The sequence below is a fragment of the Mastacembelus armatus genome, unplaced genomic scaffold, assembly GCF_900324485.2.
Source record: "Mastacembelus armatus unplaced genomic scaffold, fMasArm1.2, whole genome shotgun sequence".
In the NCBI taxonomy this organism is placed as follows: Eukaryota; Metazoa; Chordata; class Actinopteri; order Synbranchiformes; family Mastacembelidae; genus Mastacembelus; species Mastacembelus armatus.
Genome location: NW_022872938.1, coordinates 1,072,873 through 1,095,244, shown reverse-complemented (window position 1 = coordinate 1,095,244; position 22,372 = coordinate 1,072,873). Strand labels below are relative to the sequence as shown.

General features: G+C 41.4%; 1 protein-coding gene across 2 annotated transcripts; it reads left to right on the top strand.

The window, feature by feature from the left end:
• Positions 1-5,953: 5,953 nt before the first annotated feature.
• On the top strand, positions 5,954-21,017 carry garem (GRB2 associated, regulator of MAPK1). 2 transcript variants are annotated; one of them, XM_026305707.1, is made up of 6 exons: positions 5,954-6,365; positions 7,286-7,426; positions 7,631-7,761; positions 13,657-14,859; positions 19,299-19,453; positions 19,890-21,017. In XM_026305707.1, exons 1-6 carry the CDS (start codon positions 6,245-6,247, stop codon positions 20,749-20,751), a joined length of 2,613 nt encoding a protein of 870 aa, XP_026161492.1. In that variant the 5' UTR covers positions 5,954-6,244; the 3' UTR covers positions 20,752-21,017. The 2 variants fall into 2 exon arrangements, with proteins under 2 accessions (XP_026161492.1, XP_026161491.1); XM_026305706.1 differs by having other exon boundaries at positions 19,887-21,017.
• The last annotated feature ends 1,355 nt before the right edge of the window (positions 21,018-22,372 follow it).

Below are 22,372 nucleotides of genomic sequence, written 5' to 3'. Positions count from 1 at the left end.
TTTGTATCAGCAAGATCAGGAAGTGTGAGGACAGTGTCATTGTTGGTACATTTCCTCTGAGGTAACCAACAGCATGAGAAGTGCAGAGAGAAGGCTGGGATATGTTTGTTTTTTTATAATGATCTCACCTTTGGAGCAGCTGTTGTTCTGTTTTCTATAGGACTGTATTTATTCTGCCCATGTCTCTTTGTTCACAAAAATCAACAAACACAACACTGCTAAGCTGATAAAATACAAAGTCATGTCTTTACTCAACACACCCATACATTTTGGTTTAGACAGGTGCAATGTGGAGACTCTATCAGTGTTATTTTTTTATCACATATGTGGGTCTGGTGCTTCATAAGGTGGAAACATAGAGGTGGCTGTGTGTTGCACTAATGTGTTTTAAATAAGGGTGGAGACTTATGATGAATAAACTCATTCAGGTTGGAGACCACAGTTGGAGTAACAGGCAACAGAGGGAAATCAAGTTTGGTTAGAGTCTGTGGGGATTATTGAAAACCCTATGTTATATATGCTATATATTTAGTCCATTTGTCCCAGTGTGATTCAAACTGTTCCTTTTTTGGGTTTATAAATGCTATTTGCTCCATTTTGAAAATTTCCATTATGATCTCTACCCATGAATTTAGGGTTGGACTCTCCTGTGTCAACCATTTTTTGGTTGGGCTCTTTTTAACCCCTTTTAACCATTCCTGTGGTAAGTATCCAAACAATAAGATTTTTATATCTAAGGGTATCTCACATTTAAATATGTTTTGTAGGGTGGCGTGTATTTCTTTTCAATATTCTTTAATGACAGAACAGTCCCAGAAACCATGGTAGTGGTTTGCATTTATGTTTCCACACTGTTTCCAACATACAGAGAGATTATCAGAATTATGGCGTAATTTCTGAGAGGGTGTGATAAAATATCTTATTAAACTTTTCCAACCAAACTCCCTCCAATTCTGTGACTTGGAACATTTCCATTGATACCTCCACATCACTGTCCATTCCTCTTCTATTATTATTATTCCTCCTTCTTTCTCCCATTGAGACTTTAACATATGTTGTTGAGTGTTGTTTAAGAATAAGTAAACATTTGTATATACCTGAAAAATCTGAATCTGATTTATATGCTTTTTTAAATTGTTCTATAAGGCCAGTATATTCTGTTACAACAGATTTCCAGACATTAAGAGTGCATCTTATCCATGGGTTATCAATCTCTTTAATGTATTCTTGTATATTTCTATCTGCTAGATAGAATAGATAGATAGATTCAATATGTGAACTAAGACTAAAAAAAGGGATTAAATTCCATCTTCTTCTTCCTATATCTTCTTTAATTTGTTTGAGAAGAGGTGAATAGTTACACTCATATAATTTCAAAAGGTCTTTTGGGATGTTAATGCCAAGATATTTGAAAGAATCTGTTTGCCATTTCAGAGGGAGTCTGTCTTTAATTTCTTTCAGTGCATTATAATTATATGAAAGTATCTGTGTTTTACTTATATTAATCTTATATCCTGATAATTGGCCAAACATTTCAAGTGAAATCCATCAGTTTTGGTAGAGAGCAGGTTGGTTGTCCTAAATATATCAAAATATCATCTGCATAGGCAGCCAGTTTGTGTTCTGTTCCTTTAAGATAAATTTCATTAATATTCTCATTCTGTCTAATATACTGAGCTAATGGTTCTAGATGTAGTGCAAAAAGTAGTGCTGACCATGCACATCCCTACCGTGAGCCCCGTTGTAGGGTGAAAGGGTTTGATAGATATCCATTGATTTTAATTCTTGCTGTGGGGTATAGTTTTTATAATTGTGTCGTGTAAACCAAATCTATATAGTACTCTGTATAGAAAGGACCAGTTAACTGAGTCAAATACTTTTTCTGCGTCAATGCTCATCACCATTACTTGAATGTTATTTTTTTGTACATGGTTCATTATGTGTAATGTCCTACGTATATTGTCTTGTGTTCAATGTTGTCTTATAAAAGCAGTCTGGTCATTATCAGCTTAGGCATGATTTCTTCCATTGTTTTTGACATAATGGAGGTAAATTGTCTATAGTCCAAGTTAAGAACCGATATTGATCTATAGCAGGGGTGTCAAATTTACGGCCCGCAAACGGGTTTAATCCGGCCCGCGAGATGATTTGAAGTTTAAATTAGCTGCAATTTTTCAATGAAAGAAACTGCTGTTCTAAATGTGTCCACTGGGTGTCGCAATAGCATTATGTTAAGCAGGCAAACTGTTTATACCGGGGCTGAGCAAGTAGGCCTATACCTACTAATGGGCAAATGATACCGAGGCTTCGGAGCTTGTGTCACTCTTCCTGAAGCGGAGTGATTCGAAACACTGTGTCGGAGCTTGTATCAAAACACCAGTGTCACGTGACTGTTTCGCTTCGCGCTTCATTGCTTCAAAATGTTTCAAAGCTTTTCATTGGCTCATAGTCTTTCAGTGTGTGTCATTGGCTCATGGCGTTTCAATGCATTCTGAGGCAATGACAGCTTGACAGGTTTGACAGATTTGAGTAGTTTGGTGCCATACCAGCTATATAAGATGCATCATTACGCTTCAGGATTTGGAGAGTGAGAGTGAGAGTATTTTGGCAAGTTTCACGGCGAGTCCCACAAATAAGCAACGTTCTAAAGTTTGGGATCATTTTGATCTCAAGAGGTCTGAACTTTTATTGCTGTCATGGGATTGAAACTATGGTGGCTGAGAAGGGCAAACGCGCTGCAAAACAAAAACGCTGCAAAAGAGAAACGCTGCAAAACAGAAACGCTGCAAAACAGAAACGCTGCAGCGATATCTATTACGGTTTTGCAGCGTTTTTGTTTTGCAGCGTTTCTCTTTTGCAGCGTTTTTGTTTTGCAGCGTTTCTGTTTTGCAGCGTTTCTGTTTTGCAGCGTTTTTGTTTTGCAGCGTTTCTCTTTTGCAGCGTTTTTGTTTTGCAGCGTTTCTCTTTTGCAGCGTTTTTGTTTTGCAGCGTTTCTGTTTTGCAGCGTTTCTCTTTTGCAGCGTTTCTGTTTTGCAGCGTTTCTCTTTTGCAGCGTTTCTGTTTTGCAGCGTTTCTCTTTTGCAGCGTTTCTGTTTTGCAGCGCGTTTGCCCTTGTCGGCCACCGTATAAAACAGTACCAGAACTTCATTCGTGCCCTTTTTAGAGGTTGCTATTGCTTCAGTTGTCCACCAGATGTCACCGTCACTGAAGTCTCGAAGCTTTGAATATTTTTCGGCACAGTTGTCAGGAAAGCCTCAGTGCTTCATGAGGCTTCACTTGCCCATCACTACCTATACCTGTCAGCTGGCGCGGAGCTAGCTGTCTTGTCGGTCCGGTCCGGCCCGGCCCACTTGGGAATAGAAGCCTGGTTCTGTTAGTGAAAGAATTATTTCGATAGCTCTTATAGTTTTTCTGTAGTCCTCCGTTTTGTGAGGTGAAGTTTTGTTAGCTTCTGCTTCACTCAGCGTGTGCTAACTGCTGCGTCAGTCCCCCTCCCACTCTGGCCCCCACTCTACTCTTCCAGGACCCTCCAGGGCCCACTGCTTCCCTCTGGAGGCTAGCTGCTCTCCCATGCTCTCTCCCACACCTCCGCTGCACACTTCCAGGACCCTCCAGGGCCCACTGCTTCCCCCTGGAGGCCCGCAGCTCACTGCCCCAGGCGCCACTCTGGTCTTCCAGGACCCTCCGGAGCCCACAGCTTCCCTCTGGAGGCTAGCTGCTCTCCCATGCTCTCTTCCACACCTCCGCTGGACACTTCCAGGACCCTCCAGGGTCCACTGCTTCCCTCTGGAGGCTAGCTGCTCTCCCATGCTCTCTCCCACACCTCCGCTGCACACTTCCGGGACCCTCCAGGGCCCACTGCTTCCCCCTGGAGGCCCGCAGCTCACTGCCCCAGGCGCCACTCTACTCTTCCAGGACCCTCCGGAGCCCACAGCTTCCCTCTGGATGCTAGCTGCTCTCCCATTTTCTCTCCCACACCTCCGCTGCACACTTCCAGGACCCTCCAGAGCCCACAGCTTCTCCCTGGAGGACCGCAGCCCACTGCCCCAGGCCCCGATGCACATCTCCAGGACCCTCCAAAGCCCACAGCTTCACCCTGAATGCCTGCCCCTCTCGCCTGCTATCTCCCACACCCCCCGTGCACACTTCCAGGACCCTCCAGAGAGCCCTGCTTCCCCTGAATGCCTGCCCCTCTCCCGTGCTCTCTCCCACACCTCCGTGCACACTTCCAGGACCCTCCAGGGCCCACTGCTTCCCCCTGGAGGCTAGCTGCTCTCCCATGCTCTCTCCCACACCTCCGCTGCACACTTCCAGGACCCTCCAGGGCCCACTGCTTCCCCCTGGAGGCTAGCTGCTCTCCAATGCTCTCTCCCACACCTCCGCTGCACACTTCCAGGACCCTCTAGGGCCCACTGCTTCCCCCTGGAGGCCCGCAGCTCACTGCCCCAGGCCCCACTCTACTCTTCCAGGACCCTCCGGAGCCCACAGCTTCCCTCTGGAGGCTAGCTCCTCTCCCATGCTCTCTCCCACACTTCCACTGCACACTTCCAGGGCCCTCCAGGGCCCACAGCTTCCCCCTGGAGGCCCGCAGCTCACTGCCCCAGGCCCCACTCTACTCTTCCAGGAAATTCCGGAGCCCACAGCTTCCCTCTGGAGGCTAGCTCCTCTCCCATGCTCTCTCCCACACTTCCGCTGCACATCTCCAGGACCCTCCAAAGCCCACAGCTTCACCCTGGAGGACCGCAGCCCACTGCCCCAGGCCCCGGTGCACACTTCCAGGACCCTCCAGAGACCCCAGCTTCCCCCTGGAGGCTAGCTGCTCTCCCCTGCTCTCTCCCACACCTCCGCTGCACACTTCCGGGACCCTCCAGGGCCCACAGCTTCCCCGTGGAGGACCGCAGCCCACTGCCCCAGGCCCCGGTGCACACCTCCAGGACCCTCCAGAGACCCCAGCTTCCCCCTGGATGCCTGCCCCTCTCCCCTGCTCTCTCCCACACCCCCGGTGCACACTTCCAGGACCCTCCAGTTTTCTTTTGGCAATTTTCTGTATTTTACTCAACATGTGATGTATGTGTGTATGTTTTTTCAGGCCTCCGCTCGTCCATATTGCTTCATATCTTCCCTTTTTCAGTCTTTCCTTCCATCTTCTCTTCTTTCTCTAAGAAAACCGTCCTTCAAATATTTGTGATTCGCTTACACAGCCTTTACCTTCTTTATTTTTCAGCAATATTTATTAGTTTTTAAACTATACATTGTTTCTGTCTATACAGTCTTTCTACAAGTTCACTTTTTTGCTGTTTCATTCTTCCCTTTTTTAACTCATATATTCAAATCCTTTAGTTCATCCATCGTTCACTACACTGTGTCTTCTTTCTTTCTTTAGCAATTTCTACATCATATGATTTTCTTTCCAGCCTTTTCAGCAATGTTGAATAGTTTTTTAGTTAAGTTAAGCTTCCAAGTCTGGTTTCACATTTCAGCTTCCAGGATTCTTCAGCATTGCATTTCAGCCTTCAGCTTATTCAGCATTGCATTTCAGCCTTCAGCTTATACAGCAATACATTTCAGCCATTTTCAGCAATATTCAAAAGTTTTTTTAGCTAAACAGGTTAAGCTTCAAACTCCACTTTTACATTTCAGCTTCCACGATTCTTCGGCATTGAATTTCAGTCTTCAGCTTGTTCAGCAATGCATTTCTGCCATTTTCAGCATCGTTGGGCAGCTTCATTCAGCTTTCAGCATTCACACGCATCTTCCGCAGGAAATGCATTTTCTAGTGTTAATTGAAACCGTCTTTGTCTCTTTGTGTGTGTGGTCTGCAATGTGTGTGTGTTAAAGTCGTCTAGATCGTCACCAGCCTGATGTTTATGTGTCCGTCCACGGGAAGAGGAATAATAATGCGCATGTGCACTGTCCCCACAACGCGGAAGCAGCTCAAACGGTTTTGGCGGTTGCACCGGGAGGAGACTTTCCGTTGAGGTCAGCGGGTGCCATGTTGGGTCGGTGGATCCAGCTGGTTTGTAGATCAGAGATGAGTCGCCTCAATGCAGCTGCGGCTAGCTAAACAAACATGGCCCTGCTCCTCAGTGGGGGCCAGATGAAGAGGAAAGCATGAATTAATGAACATAAACATGCCAGATATAAAGTCGAGCTGCATACTGTTATGTTGGATATTTTGATGTGGCGCTTTGTGACCGTGTTTAACCGTCGCTAGCTGTTGAGGTGGCCAACGTTAGCTAGCAAAATGGACCTCGGGACGATGTTGTACAACAACCTGAAAGAAGTGACCTGGAGCTCGGTGTCTCTGCCTTTGGACCAGCTGGTCAGCACCTACAGGCTGCCTCAGATCGTCAGGTTGGACAGCGGTCAGTAAGCTCTGAGGTCACGTTACCTTGTTAGCAGCACAAAGTAAACACACGCTAAGTTAACCGTAGCTACGTGTTTACTTTTGCTGACGATAAACATTGGACCTTTTGTCCCAATGACGTCCAGTGTTTGTTAGCGTTAGGCTGTTTTGTCTCTCCAGCTGCTCATTAAAACCCTTAACTGGATGATAACATATTCAATAAAGGATTAACAGTCATTCATTGTGGCCTCATTAAGCCTCATTATACCCATTTATCATATGACCATGAGTTTGAGTTGAGTTGAGTTGAGGTTATTACCTGTGTAGTTACTAAGCTGTGGCTTGTAGTTTCAAATAAAGTATTTAGAGAGGTATAGTTATTGATATGCCTCATAGATGATGTTTGAGCCATGACCTTTAATGTTAGTGCTGTTAGGACCCATATTGATTGGCATTGAGTTCTCATTAGCTACAAGCTTTCACTTAGGTTAGGTTACTGCAACCTGCAGGTAAATTTTTGTAGTAAAATGACGGTAGTTGCGACACAACAAAACAACATGATACACCACTCAGGACATATCCTAGATCTACTAGCTAATAAAAACACGTCTACATTTGTTCAACACTGTTAAGAATAGCAGGAACAAAGCTGTTTTTATATATCTGCTTTGTTCTGCACCTTGGGACTAAGAACCACCATTCAGAGGACAAAAGCTGAAACTCACTGTGCAAAGGGTGGGAGTCATCATGGTGACCCTTTTTACACACTGCTTTGTACATGGTATCTTGTATGTTGAGTTCAGGGTAAAACCTTAATTCTGTAGAGTGGCAGCACAAATAAAATTATTGCGACAATTTGGTAAATGTGTGTATATTTACACCTAGTTTTATTAAACTGTCTTAAAGGCTATAGTTTGTTGTCACTTTTAAATCTTTCAGGTCAACTGGTGGAAGGGCTGAGAGACAATGACTACCTCTTGATTCATTCTTGCCGTCAGTGGACAACTATTACTGCTCACAACCTGGAAGAGGGACACTATGTCATTGGGCCCAAAATTGAGATCCCGGTACACTATGAAGGTGAGATTCACCAACATAGATGCTTTGCCAATCCTGCTGATATTACTTTGTTTATATTAATTTCTCATTTAAGTATTTACCATAAAATAAAGAACAAACAACATCAAAAGACTAACATTGAAAATACTTTCGTGTGGCTTGTTACTTGGCATTACTGCTTGCTTGACAATGTTAGTTGCATTGTTATCTGTTTTCTTTCTTAAGGTCAGTTCAAGTTACTGGAGCAGGACAGAGATGTCAAGGAGCCGGTACAGTATTTCAACAGCGTGGAGGAGGTGGCCAAAGCATTCCCTGAAAGAGTTTATGTCATGGAGGACATCAGTTTCAATGTTAAGGTATATTTTAAATTTTAAAGGGTTGGTTAGGGTTGCCTTTTGAGTTTGTTCTGTTCCTTAAAATTGGTGTCGTTTTCATTAGCATTTCTCATATTTATATAAATATTAATGTCTTTGGAATTACATTTATTTATTGATCATTATGATACTTAAAATTTGGAGTACTCCAGTCAATCAGCGACCTGAGCATCGGCTGATTTGCATACTGTCGGAATTGGAGTCATTTCAGCAAATCAAAAGAGCCGATCACACAAAATTCGCAACATAATCCACAGCTGAGATGGCGTCGCCAGTTTGGAAGTTTTTCCATGTGCCGGACAATGACAGTAAATTTGGTGCACTGTACACGAGTGTACATAGTGAGCGACTTTTTAGTGCAACAGGAAATATTGTGGATGACAAAATGAACAAGCTAACAGCTAAAAATGCAGAGATGCTCATATTTCTAATGGTAAATCTACCAGTGATGCTGCTTGAGAAGGAAAGGACATTTCTGTTACCTCATACATATAGTTCTTGGTTTGTTTGATTGTTGAACACATTTAGATTTTATTCTAAAGCAAGCCCCAATTTATGCACATATTGCTATTTTATTTTACAAAATTGTTTATTGTTAATTTTTCTACAGGAAGGTACATTAATTGTGCCACTAAGTTAAGTCTCTGGACAGTGTCATGTTGCATAATCTGGCAAATAAAAGCGTTATCGTAGTCTCTAATCTCTTAATTTAATTATGCTTAATATATACTGTATAAACTGCTTCAAGTTTAAATAGACACCGCATGATTGGTATCCATTGGTATCCATATCTGCTTATTCCTTAACCATGGTAACGGTGATCCGCTAGAGCCCAATAATTGGTATCAGCACTGGTATCGGCGATACTGATTTCGCTGATCGGCCCCAAAAACCCTGATCGAAGCACCCCTGCTTAGAATACTTTGAATTATATATGAATTAATATATAATATATAATTCACAAATAAAACATAGTTATGATCAATATTATGTTGTAGTTACTTTCACATATTTATTACGATTTCCAGTTGAGCCTAGAAATCTTTATGTTAAGCCTAGGTTCACGCAGACATTGGCCCTGTGTCAAAACCATGAATATGTTGGTGGAATTTCATTTACTGGTGAGAAAATGAAATCATTGAAAGCCAATGATGATTGTCTTGAAAGCTCATTGCACATTGCAGTATTTCACCTATAATTTTACAGAAATGGTGAGTTTCTATGCCAACAAGATCCCGTACCATGGCTACATTTAGTTTTAAATCTAGTACAGACTAATATACATTCTTTTGGAAATAATTATCTTTGTTCAGGAGTCTCTGTCATGTCATGTAAGCCTTTCTCCTTACCAGGAGATACTTTTCTAATTTTTATGTACGTTCACATCAAAGCAAGATTTTTCCCGCTATTTGAAAATAGAGACAAGGCATTTGTAGATGGTAAGGCAGATGTGTGTGGTAATAGTCTGGAGCCTACATTATTTGAAGAGGAGCTCACATTGAAGACCTTCCTAGAATGCAAACAAGTTAATCACTGTGTCATTGAAATCCGGTAATTACTGGATGAAGTCCCATATCCTGTCCTATAGTACTTTGGAAAAATTATTTCATCCTCTTATTTGTACTGAAACACCTGTCTGACTATGCCGATTTCATAGGGGTTGTGATGGCTATTTGCTTTAAATTCAGTGTTTCAGAAAAAAGTGCCCTGGAGATTATTTTCAGTAAACATCCTCAAAAGTGACATTGCACACATCAGCCCTGCAAATTGTGCACTGCTATACATCACCATCAGCTCACTCTTCAGTTTCTCTTTGCAGATCTTGGGGAATGTTCACTTGCAAAGTCCAGCTGCTTCTGTGGGAAAGTGCTCTTAAGCAGCGGATACAGTTTAGGGTCATTCATTCATCCATCTATCATCTATACCCCCTAATTCCTAACCAGGGTCACAGGGATTTGCTGGAGCCTATCCCAGTTCTCTTTGGGTGAAAGGCAGGGGTACACCCTGGACAGGTCATCAGTCCATCACAGGGGGTCAGTGAGTTCAAAAGACACCAAGTGTAAGACGTTCTCAAAATGTTCCTTTGACTGCGGTGTTATTATGTCCCAGTATTTTGCAGCTACTGACACATTATTAGACCGTTAATGCCTGTGTGACCTTGTTGCAGCAACAGCTGTGTTTGCATCTGGATGTGGCTGGGTATCTTCTGCAGTCAGCTTCATCCTTGAGTTGTCAGCTATGGAGCAGGAAATATTCTCCAAAGTCTGTCTAACTTTGAGAGGATCTGTGATTCAGTTTTGAAGAATGCTCTACAGAATAAGGGCAGAGTGGAAAAAAGATAAAAGTTGGGAAGGAAAGTTGTCATCTTCCAGCAATGCGGACAAGCCATAAGCTTGTAGTACTAACACGACTGATCAGTCAGGATTTTTGCAAAATACAGTTTCAAAGTGTTTTGGTCTTCAGATACTGTGTGGATGGTGCAACATTTAAACTTCTACGTTGTTTGTCCTGAAGCAGGAATCATCCTGCCATGCAGTTCTTTCAGGGCCTGTATTCACGAAGCTTCCTAGGACTGAAAGTTGCTCCTAGTGATGAAATTCTAAGAAAATTCTTAGAATTGGACAAAATCTTAGTCAAGATAAAAATGATGAAACATCTTAGCCCTACAGCTCCTAAGGTAAAAATTGTTAAGAGCAGAGAGCAGGACTTTTAAGAGGCTTAACAGTTTCTTTAGCAGAAGACAAAATGGCTGAAAGAAGAAATATTCTCCAAACACTGAACAATCAGTTAATTAAATGTGTGATGGGATAATATTTGCGGTCAAACTTATTAGAGATGTGCTCACATCTCCCACCCAACGTAGTAATGCCATAACGCCAGAAATGAAAGTGATTACAGCACTGAGGTATTTGGCAACTGGAAAAATGCAACAGTGCAGTAGTGATGACTTGTCTGTCACAACCTTCCATCAGCAGAGTGATCACACAAACTATTGAAATGCTTTAACAGCCTCATATAGTGACACAGAAATCTTCTGGTTTCAGTCTCTTCTGTCCAATTTGTTCTTTTACTTCCTTCCATCTCTTGGATTGTTGGCTACATGCCATCCAAAAGTGCAACTTAAACAGACTGTCCTTGCAGTCATGTAAATTGGTAAAAGCTGAGCCATTTTGCTCCTATCAATCTCAAATGGATTACAAATAATAAAATCAATATGGTAAATAAATGTAAGCACTTAAATATAGTAACTACTGAATGGAAATTGGTAGACACATTTTCCACATTTGGCTGTTTTAATTGAGATATTTATACTATGACAGAAACTTTGCAAAAGTAGCCTGTATTCATGATTATACAATTTCTTGATACAAACATTTTATGATTTCACAGTCCATTCTATTATAATATATTATATTTTCACAGAGTGCATTTTAAGGCCTTTACAGATAGTTTTTGATCAACCAATCACAGTCCTTGAAATTCCTGCATCAACCCTAGCAACGGGGTCAACCATACCTCCCTCACTAAGATAAAGGTTTTTGGACTTTCCTTAATCACTTTTAGTCTCCCAGCTAGGACTTTTTAGGCTAAGATAGGAGCTCTCTGCGGGGATTCTAAGAAGCTGTGTGCTGCATGGTAAAGTATAACTAGTGGGCATAGTGATACACAAGTTTTGCATGAGGGAACATTTCCTTTACCTTTCCTGCAAGCCTGATGATGCTTCTTACAGATGCTCACTTTGTCTACATTTTTAGACTGAATTCTTCTTCTTTTGTTCTTTTTTGGTTGGCAAAGTGCTAAATTAAATTGAGCCTAAATGATCAGCAACTCAAGGGGGCGTGCCATGACCCCTGTCACCTTAAACAAAGATGACTGGAAGCTGATGCTACTGTGTTTGGGCTGTAAAAAAAGTGGCCTATTTGGAGCTATCCTGTGTTTTTCTTGTTATTATTTGGTGCTGCTGTACTGGATTTCCCCAAAAGTTAACAAAATCTCTAACAATAATTTTTTTCTTCTTTATTATAAAAGGTGGGATGGCTTAGCCCTGTTTTATACCATTTATACCAGCCCATCCCCTGTGTTTTCTCCTTATAATAGGTGCTGTATTTTCTTGTATTTCAGCCCTGCACAGCTGGGAGGGAGTGCAGTGCGTACAACCTCTGTCTCAACACTCCCCATACCATCTGTAGACACAGTGACCAGTGCTGAAAGGAGCTGCACTTCAGTCAGTCCATAACAATCCCCGATCTTTTAATAAGCATGCATCACTGTCAACTCATAACTCAACTGCAAGTAGTTTTAGGCTTTTCAGGTTTGGAATCAAGACCACTGTGAGCTCATGTAGAAGATTCAATTCAATTTTATTTGTATAGCGCCAAATCACAATACAAATCATCTCAAGGCACTTTACAAAAACTAAAACTAAAAACCCAACAATTCCCTTATGAGCAAGCACTTGGCGACAGTGGAGAGGAAAAACTCCCTTTAACGGAACTAAAAACCTCCAGCAGAACTGGGCTCAGTTTGGGCGGCCATCTGCCTCGACCGGTTGGGGTGAGTGGATAGAGCAGAGAGAAAAGAACAGCAACAATAAACAACAGATAGACACTGCAAGTTGGTGGGACCAGTAACTGCACATCAGCGATAAACAGCTCCAGGACCAGGGACACCTGCAGAAGGTACAGAGAGAGAGAGAGAGGGAGAGAGCACAAACTAGGGGAGAGAGAGAGAGGCATTTTTGATGTTCTTGTGTTTCAAATACATGGGCCAGACGTGGCCATCAAACAGTCCGGGGGGGTCTGGCACCGTGTAGTTCCTAGAGTCTATGTGTTGGTGAAATTGGAAATGTCTGAGAACCGTTCACTAACGACTAACGACTATACAGCCCTGGCAAAAGCCCTGATTGTCTGACCCCTTCACATGGCCTGAGTGTCCCAGTGGTGTTTTCTTCTTTGCCTAGCGTACGGCTATCAAAAGCTAACACCTTTTGGCAGCAAGGCCACTGACAACATTGTTCTCTCACTCTATACATTAACACCAAATTCATTCCCTACATTCAATTTAGTTAGTGATGTATTGTCCACAATTTTCCACCACTAATTGTTTTTTCTTTTAGGTTATCAGTCTTGTATTAGCCTACCTGCTTTGACATCTAATGAGTTATGTCTGATGTTGGTGCTGATCTTTGACATATACCAGGACACAATAATCAATCCATGAATAATCCAGTTTGCATGAAGTATACTGAAAATACATCATTTATTGTTTTTTTGGTCATAAAATGGGGCTCTATAATGACAAAAACATGGCAATTTAAGGGTTAAAATAAAAAAAGAACCATGCATATTTATTATGTATGATTAGTGCTGATGCTAGTCTAAAAAAAAAAAAAAAATTATAATAATAATTTATATAATTTTTATAGCTTGATTTTTCCGCACACATTTTTGTGTTGAAGAGACATTAATGTAACTTTTTTGAAGGTGCGTCAATGGTTATGTCATTTACAAAAAAATGTATTGGTTAAGTAGCCGTGTAAAAATGTTGCCAGGTTGGATTTGTTTTACCAGAATACCCAACCTAGTCCTCTGCTTCACGAACTACTTTTATAATGTTTAGACAACTGCGTTAAAGAAGCTCTTCTTGTTGGCAGGAGATCACCATCAAGTTTTCTACTGCGTGGAACTTTTTTTTTTTTGCAATAGGAATAAATGTGTCTTTGCGCACAATTGGCATCCAAGGCAAGCGGAACCTAGGACACAATGGTGATGACAGTGTCTCTGTCAGAGTCAGGCTTTAGTATAAGCTTTTTTCCAGCGTTACACAAATGTTGATGTATCAAGTTCACGCCTTATTCCATATGTCATCTTTTTACAGATGGCTTCAGGGGATTGCAATGAAGACACAGAAGTTTACAACATTACACTGAGCACTGGGGATGAACTGACATTAATGGGCCAGGCTGAGATCCTCTATGCCAAGACCTCCAAAGAAAAATCAAGATTCAACACCATTTTAAAGAAGATAGGGAAGCTGAACTCCATCAGTAAGATTGGTCGTGGCAAGATGCCGTGCCTGATCTGCATGAACCATCGCACCAATGAGAGCATTAGCTTGCCTTTCCAGTGCAAGGGCAGGTTTAGCACATGTAGTCCGTTGGAGCTTCAGATGCAAGATGGAGAGCACACTATCAGAAACATTGTGGAAAAAACCCGTCTCCCAGTCAATGTCACAGTACCCAGAAGTCCACCCCGCAACCAGCATGACCTCCACCTCATCCGGGAGGGTCATCGCTATAAACTGGTCAACATTCAGACAAAGACTGTAGTTGTGTCCTGCATTCTACGAATCAACAAAATTATCCCCATCCATTTTCCCTTTCATGTGGCCATGCCTAAATTTATTATACCAGAGGAACTGCTGCAGGGAGAGTTGTGGCTAGACACTATGGTACATCGCTGGTTCTCCTTCTGCCAGGAGCAGTTTGACATAGACGACTACTCTCGTGCTGTCCGGGATGTGCGGACGGACTGGAACGATGATGGGAAAAGCCCTAAGAAAAGTAGTGGGAATGGTAGTTGTGGCGGAAGCAGCCGAGGCAGCAGCAGCTCTAACGGGTGTTCCAACCACATGCAAATTCCTAGTTCTTTAACTTATGCCCGGGATGAACTCACTCAGTCTTTCCATCGACTCTCTGTATGTGTGTATGGCAGCAACCTGCATGGCAACAGTGAGGTCAACTTACAGGGCTGTATGGCTCTATGTGGAGATTGGGCTCTTTTGCCATCTGATAATGGTACTTCAGACCCAGGAGAAAATGAACACTGTTTCTCTGAGCTGTTGGACACTACAAGCCAACAACCATCCCTGAACAAGTTGGACGTTCCCTATGAGGAGCTGTGGTTGGATCACTTGAGAGCCCAGATCTCTAAACCTTCTTTAAATGAGGGATTGCAAGGCATCAACAATGGTTCCTGTACAAAACCAGCACTGTCATTCCCAGTGACTTGTCCTGTGGGTACAATAACCGGTTTGGATGTCTCTCTAACACCACCACCAGTCCCACCCAAATCCGAAGCTGTGAGTATTATCCATTATCCAGTAATGGATAGTTAAGATTTCAGTCCTGGTTGATTTAGCACCACTTATAGTTACAGTGGCAAAGGCAATTGCAGTTAAATTTTTCAATAAACATTTCTGGAGCAGTGACTTTGTCAGACAACCAATGGGGGGACAGCTGCAACGATCAGTTGACAGGCAAGCAAACTCATTTTCTGATCAGTAGCAGTTGTAGCTATGATCTGATTTCCTGCTGTATACAGCACAACTAGATTTCCACAGAAAACACACAAGAAACATCTTAGTATTAACCTTAACCCTTACTTGTTCTTTAGGAGGATCATTAAGTGATTTTGATTGTTTTCAGCGCTATCAGAAAAAGAACATAATTCAGTAGAAATAGTTATTTTGTCCACGTAATATTTTGCTCATTTTTTTTCTTGTGTTCTGAATGACACATACAGTTTTGCCCTCCTAAAACCTAAACTCTCACTCAGACTATACGGTCTGTCAGCCGAGTCATAGGTGAGATGTTTTTGATGGTATTTGAAAATCAGTTCGAGAGAAGCAGCAGTCATTGGTTAGCAAAAAAAGTGTAACCTAAAAGTTCAGTATTATAAAATATATATTAATCATGATTTCAATATTGACCACAATAATCATGATCATCATTGATTTCATTGTTGTTGAGCTTATCCTAGCAGGCAGTTCAGCCTAGCAAATTAAAAAGCTTGGTCAGCCACAGGTCCTTTCATTGTCAACGAGACCTGACTTCAATTCAATTCAATTCAATTCAATTTTATTTGTATAGTGCCAAATCACAATACAAATCATCTCAAGGCACTTTACAAAAACTAAAACTAAAAACCCAACAATTCCCTTATGAGCAAGCACTTGGCGACAGTGGAGAGGAAAAAACTCCCTTTAACGGAAGAAAAAAACCTCCAGCAGAACCGGGCACAGTTTGGGCGGCCATCTGCCTCGACCGGTTGGGGTGAGTGGATAGAGCAGAGAGAAAAGAACAGCAAAAATAAACAACAAATAGACACTGCAAGTTGGTGGGGCCAGTAACTGCACATCAGCGATAAACAGCTCCAGGACCAGGGACACCTGCAGAAGGTACAGAGAGAGAGAGAGAGGGAGGGAGAGAGCACAAACTAGGGGAGAGAGAGAGCACAAGGTTAGTAACATTCAATGGTGGAATATACATGAGGTGGGAGAGAAGAGGGGGGGGGTTAGGGTAGGGGAGCTCAGTGCACCGATGGTCCTCGGGCAGTCTAGGCCTATAGCAGCATAACTAACTAAGGGATGGTTCAGGGTTGCCTGAAGCCAGCCCTAACTATATGCTTTGTCAAAGAGGAAGGTTTTAAGTCTAGCCTTAAAAGTACAGAGAGTGTCTGCCTCCTGAACCCAGGCTGAGAGCTGGTTCCACAGGAGAGGAGCTTGATAGCTAAAGGCTCTGCCTCCCATTCTGCTTTTGAGAACTCTGGGAACCACAAGTAGGCCTGCACTCTGAGAGCGAAGTGGTCTATTGGGATAATATGGTACTATGAGGTCTTTAAGGTATGAAGGAGCTTGATTATGAAGGGATTTGTATGTGAGAAGAAGGATTTTAAATTCTATTCTATATTTTACAGGGAGCCAATGAAGAGAAGCCAATATAGGAGAAATATGATCTCTCTTGCTAGTTCCTGTCAGGACTCTGGCTGCGGCATTCTGGATTAATTGGAGGCTTTTTATTAAGATATTAGGACATCCAGATAGTAATGAGTTACAGTAATCTAGCCTTGAGGAAACAAACGCATGGACTAGTTTTTCTGCATCATTTTGAGACAGGATGTTCCTAATTTTGGAAATGTTGCGCAGGTGAAAGAATGCAGTTCTAGAAATTTGTTTTATGTGTGAGTTAAAGGACATGTCCTGGTCAAAAATAACTCCAAGGTTTTTTACAGTAGTGCTGGAGGCCAGGGCTATGCCATCTAGAGTAGCTATAATTTTAGAAAAGTTATTTCTGAGATTTTTAGGCCCAAATATAATGACTTCTGTTTTCTCCGAGTTTAAAAGTAAAACGTTACTGGTCATCCAAGCCTTTATGTCAGTTAGACAGGCTTGAAGTCTGGTTAACTGGTTTGTGTTAACAGGTTTAATAGATAGATATAACTGAGTGTCATCCGCATAGCAGTGGTAATTAATAGAGTGCTTCCTAATGATATATCCTAAAGGAAGCATGTACAGGGTGAACAGAATCAGTCCTAGCACAGAACCTTGTGGAACTCCATAACTAACTTTTGTTCGTGTGGAAGGTTCATCATGGACATGAACAAACTGGAATCTGTCCGATAAATAGGATTGGAACCACTTTAACGCTGTTCCTCTGATACCAATCACATGCTCCAGTCTCTGTAATAAGATGTTGTGGTCAATGGTGTCGAATGCTGCACTAAGGTCTAGGAGGACAAGTATCGAAACAAGTCCATTATCTGAGGCTAAGAGAAGATCGTTGGTAACTTTCAACAGTGCTGTTTCTGTACTATGATGTGCTCTAAATCCTGATTGGAAATCTTCAAATAGTTCATTCCTGTGTAAGTGGTCTGATAGCTGCTTAGCAACAGCTTTTTCTAGGATTTTAGAAATAAATGGCAGGTTGGATATTGGTCTATAATTAGCCAAGACACCTGGATCAAGACTAGGCTTTTTGAGTAAAGGTTTGATTACTGCAGTCTTAAAGGCCTGTGGTACGTAGCCTGATACTAGAGATAAATTTACCAAGTCCAATAAAGATGAGTTCATTAATGGCAGGGTGCCTTTAAGCAGTCTAGTCGGGATGGGGTCCAAGAGACACGTTGATGATTTCGATGAAGCAACTACTGATGTAAATTCAGAGAGATCTATAGGAGAGAAGCAGTCTAAACATAACTGAGGTCCTACAGATGATTCAAGAGCTACTGTAGTAAAAGATTCATTTATTGCAGGTATAGGAAGCATCTGCTGAATTTTATCTCTAATAGTTGTGATTTTATTTGTAAAGAAACTCATAAATTCATCACTGCTGAGAGCTAAGGGAACACTGGGCTTAACGGAGCTGTGACTTTTTGTCAGCCTGGCTACAGTGCTGAAAAGAAACCTGGGATTGTTCTTATTTTCCTCTATTAGTGATGAATAGTATGCAGTTCTGGCTTTACGGAGAGCTTTTTTATATGTTAGTAGACTGTTTTTCCAGGCTAGAAAAATTTCCTCTAAGTTTGTGGAACACCACTTCCTTTCCAGCCTTCGTGATGCCTGCTTTAAGGTACGAACATGTAAATTATACCATGGGGCTAGTCTTCTCTGAATCACTAACTTCTCTAGGTGCCATTTTTCTGATGTTCTCCTGGATCCTCTGGGATTCATCCATTCTCTGGGATTCATAGACGTGGACTCTTATCAGCTCCACTCACCATCTTTCTGGTTATTCTGTTGTCTCTTGAGTCTGGACTTCTGGCAAGAATCGTGCATTGTGAGGAGTTTCAGGGTCTTGACATCTGCAGCCTCCATGTCCTCCTTTCTCCAGAGGACTATGCCAGCAGGGAATCTGATGACTGACAGAGTAAATGTGCTGTTAAGGACCCTTCTTATCCCGTGATGGTACTTGAATGTAACTGCCCCCCTTGCCTCCTCATCATGTTTCATGTAGTTGATTTGTAAATCTAGTGTGTGGCCCACTGGTATTTCTTTCACAAAAGTGTGTAGAGATTTTTTTCACATAAGGTCTGGGTGACTTCCTTATACAGTCCCGGCTCACATTTTAGTTAAATCTCTGCATGTGTGGCAGTTTATGCTCTGAATCATGTTCACACATGGAGACAGATACATGTTACATACATAACTAAAAATATGTATTTCAATCATCAACACAATTTTTATTTATTTATTTATTTATTTATTTTAAATCAGGTTAAAAAATCTGAACTGAGCATTAATTGTCACAAATAAGCCGCTTCCAGCCTGCATTAATAAAATAATTTATGTCCTTCCAACCATTATCTATACCTGCTTATTGCTATTCTAGGGTTATGGAGATCTGCTGGAGCCTAAAATAATTTATATCATTTAAATAAATAAATGTATATATTTTTTTAGATAATTGTAAATAAACTTAAGTAGTGACTGGTTGTCTGTCAGGTGAAAGGAGTAAAAACAAGAAGGTTTACTTCCTCCACTGCTGGTTCACTTTGAGTGTTATACATAGTGCCTTGAACAGACTATAAAAAAGGCTGTTGTTTTCCTTTGTTGCCCTCATGGACTGGACTATCTGAATTCAGCTGCCAATAAAACTGCAAATTGTAAATGCTTGAATATCTTTTGCAGCTAAAATGCCAACCACAGATAAAATGGGGTTTGGACTGAATGAAAATGTTAAAAATTATAACATGAGCAGTTTTACAGAAATCAGTTTCCATGTAAGCTTGTTTCCTTTTTAGGTGAAAGAAGAATGTCGACTCTTGAATGCCCCACCAATTCCTCCACGAAGCTTGAAGCACACGGCGTTGGTACCCATCGTGTCAAAGCAAAGGCAACAGGAGACTCGATCTCCCAGTCCGACTCTCTCCTATTATTCTTCAGGTCTCCACAATATGTAAGAACTAGAGGCACCCCTTTGACAAGAGTTACATGTTATTGCAATAACAAAATAAATATAACAAGACTTATTTTCAACAACTGTGAGGCTATATAAAGTCAGACAATTGCCAGTACTAGTTAAGGCTCATCATTACATCCACAGTTTTTGATTATTATGCTCTCACTGAATTTTCTTTGACTGTGCGTCTTGGAATTTAAATTTGGAATAACTTGTGATTTACTATTGTTTTGTCATTTTCCTCATATCCCAAATAGAGACTGAAACATCTAAATGTGAATCTGACGTGCATATTGTAATGTCTGTGAAATCAGAACCTGGTTTAGTTTAATAGTGTGTGTTGTGGAACTTTGAACACACTAGTGTGCCACAGTGCAGAGTAGTGTGAACATATGTAATAATAATAATAATGATATTGTATTTCTGTTAGTAATGGAGCCTGTGAACAAGAAGCACCTGACCCACCAGTGCAAAGCCATGTATGCTACCCATGTAAATGGGGTCAATTCACCAGCCCTGAGCAAACCTCTGCTTTGCCCAGTGGAAGCCTGCCATCAGATGGGATGTCCTCCAGATTGTCTTGGCCAAATAACTTCTGTCGAGGGGAGTCACACTGCATTGAGGAGTTTCTACCAGCTAGCTGTCTGAGCTACTACAGCTACCCCAGAAAGAGATCCCCAAGCAATTTGAAAACATGTACTACATCGAGCCTTGTCAACTTTGATGGCCCAGAGCATGCACGCTGCAGAACGAACTTTGGGTTGCAGAAAATGTCACTGAATCAGTTCTGCACCAAATCTTCAAGTTACAGTTCAGAAATGCACAGAGACAAGCCAATAGAAGAACTGAGCACTAAGCAGAGCCTCTCCTGCCCTAGCTTACCGCCAAGAACGCCCAAATTAAATGGCCTAAATCAATGCAAAGACGTACTGGCAGGGCCGATCTGTGACACTATGCAGGAATTTTCAAATTGTTCACTTACTCAGCATGGACATAGCACCAAAGAGTTATCTTCCACCTCTGACTTATTAGCTCCCAGCTGTGCATTGTTTTCTGCCAATGCAGAATGGGAGCCCCCATCCAGCCTGGCTGGTCTTTCTATCGAAGAGGTGTCCAAATCTCTAAGATTCATTGGGCTGCCAGATGACATTGTTTCTCTTTTTGTGTCTGAGAAGATTGATGGAAATTTACTCCTGCAGCTCACTGAGGAGATTTTGAATGAAGACTTCAAGCTCAGCAAACTACAGGTGAAGAAACTTATGCAGTTCATAACTGGGTGGAGACCTAAGGTATAAGTGTATGCGACAAATGTGTTTGCTGGACTATAAGTGGCACTGGTATATTAGTCACTTTAGCAGAAACAGCCTTGTTGAACAGAAAAAAACATATGCAAGTCACTTTGCTGTATAAGTCACATTAATCTAATGATACTAATTCTAGTCTAAATTAGCCTCTGAAGAACATAGACTAGACATAACAACAAGCAGAAGTGCTTTATGAAATTCATTCATCTGTGTCAAGTAACGTTAAACAACTGCACCAACATCAGGGAGAAGGTGAAGCAGCGTCTCCTCCTCCTCTCTCAGGTTGTCTGAATGTCAACACTCAGTCCAAACTGTGTTTCAGCTGCAGACTTTATTACCTGCACTTTAAAGTCTTCAGTATAGCTCTTTGTTTGGGGTGGCATTTTCACTTCTGTTACACAGTTTTTGCTTTTTCAGCAGTACATTATCTTCAGCTGAGTCAAGAGTGCATCCTAACACTATTCGATACAATGACAGTAAATTAACAAATGTATAAGTCTGACAACAAGCCAAAACAAGTCTGACTTATAGTCCAGTGCATACAGTACATTCTTTTATGAAGCAGAGAAAGTCATGCCAGTCAGTGTATATGCTATGCACATCAAGCCAGAGTTTCTTTTTGTAAAATATGAATTTATTTCCTTTTTACTGTGCTGCGGGGGAGATATTGGGTCATACTTCCCATTCCACTTATTCTGTGACTCCTATTTGCTAACAGAGTGGAGTTATTTGGCACTTTCATGAAAACATTCCCATGTCAGCTACACAACACAAACATACAACATACAAATCTTACAGAAAACCAACAGACTTCAAGGAAAATTCTGAGGACAGGAAAACATGATTGAAAGTTCTGTTTGATGTAGACGTGTGATTATCTTGTTAAATGGGGACACATCATAAAATTGTGTTATTTTATTTCAAGATTTTTGGAAGAGCACAAAGCAGAAGATGGGTTATAGTGTAAGGTGTTTATGTAGCACAATCATTGGAAGTTAGTGCAAGTGCATTTCTAAACAACACATCAGGACACTACTGCTGAATGAAATTAAGCCTACCAGCTGCTAACAGGTGTTACATCCTAATTATGTTTCAGAGAGTTTTGACATTAGTGAATAAGATTGGATTTCCCTGTTCTAAAGAAATGAAATCGTTTTTTGGTAGACATGGGATAAAATGATAAAACACGCTTTTAATTTGAACAGAAGTAGCTCATCAATCTGCTATCAGGTGAAAAGCATGTTGGTGTACTGAAGTTACATTTTTGCATATCAGCTAGGATGGTAATGGTAAGAATTTGCATGTTTAATTAAAACTCTGCTACTTACTAGAGTATACTCAGTCAGTTGTCAAACATCATGGTTATCAGTGGCCAATCGAGGAATTTTTACATGGGGTGCCAAAGGTTTTGGTCGAGTGGCATGTGCTGGGGTTCATATACAAAATAAAAATACAGTTCTACTTAAGTACAAAGGATTTACCACTCTATTTTTGCAATATATTTATTGTTACGTGTTATTAATCAACACTTCCCAGACATTCCTAATTTTTGGAGAAAAGGATTAAAACCAGTGTGGGGGATGATCTCGGTCCACCACTGATGATCATTCAT

Coding starts and splice junctions, on each gene's coding strand:
- garem (XM_026305706.1), top strand. CDS start 6,245: ATGGACCTCGGGACGATGTTGTACAACAACCTGAAAGAAGTGACCTGG. Junction 7,762..13,656: donor ACATCAGTTTCAATGTTAAG/GTATATTTTAAA, acceptor ATCTTTTTACAG/ATGGCTTCAGGGGATTGCAA. Junction 14,860..19,298: donor TCCCACCCAAATCCGAAGCT/GTGAGTATTATC, acceptor TTTCCTTTTTAG/GTGAAAGAAGAATGTCGACT.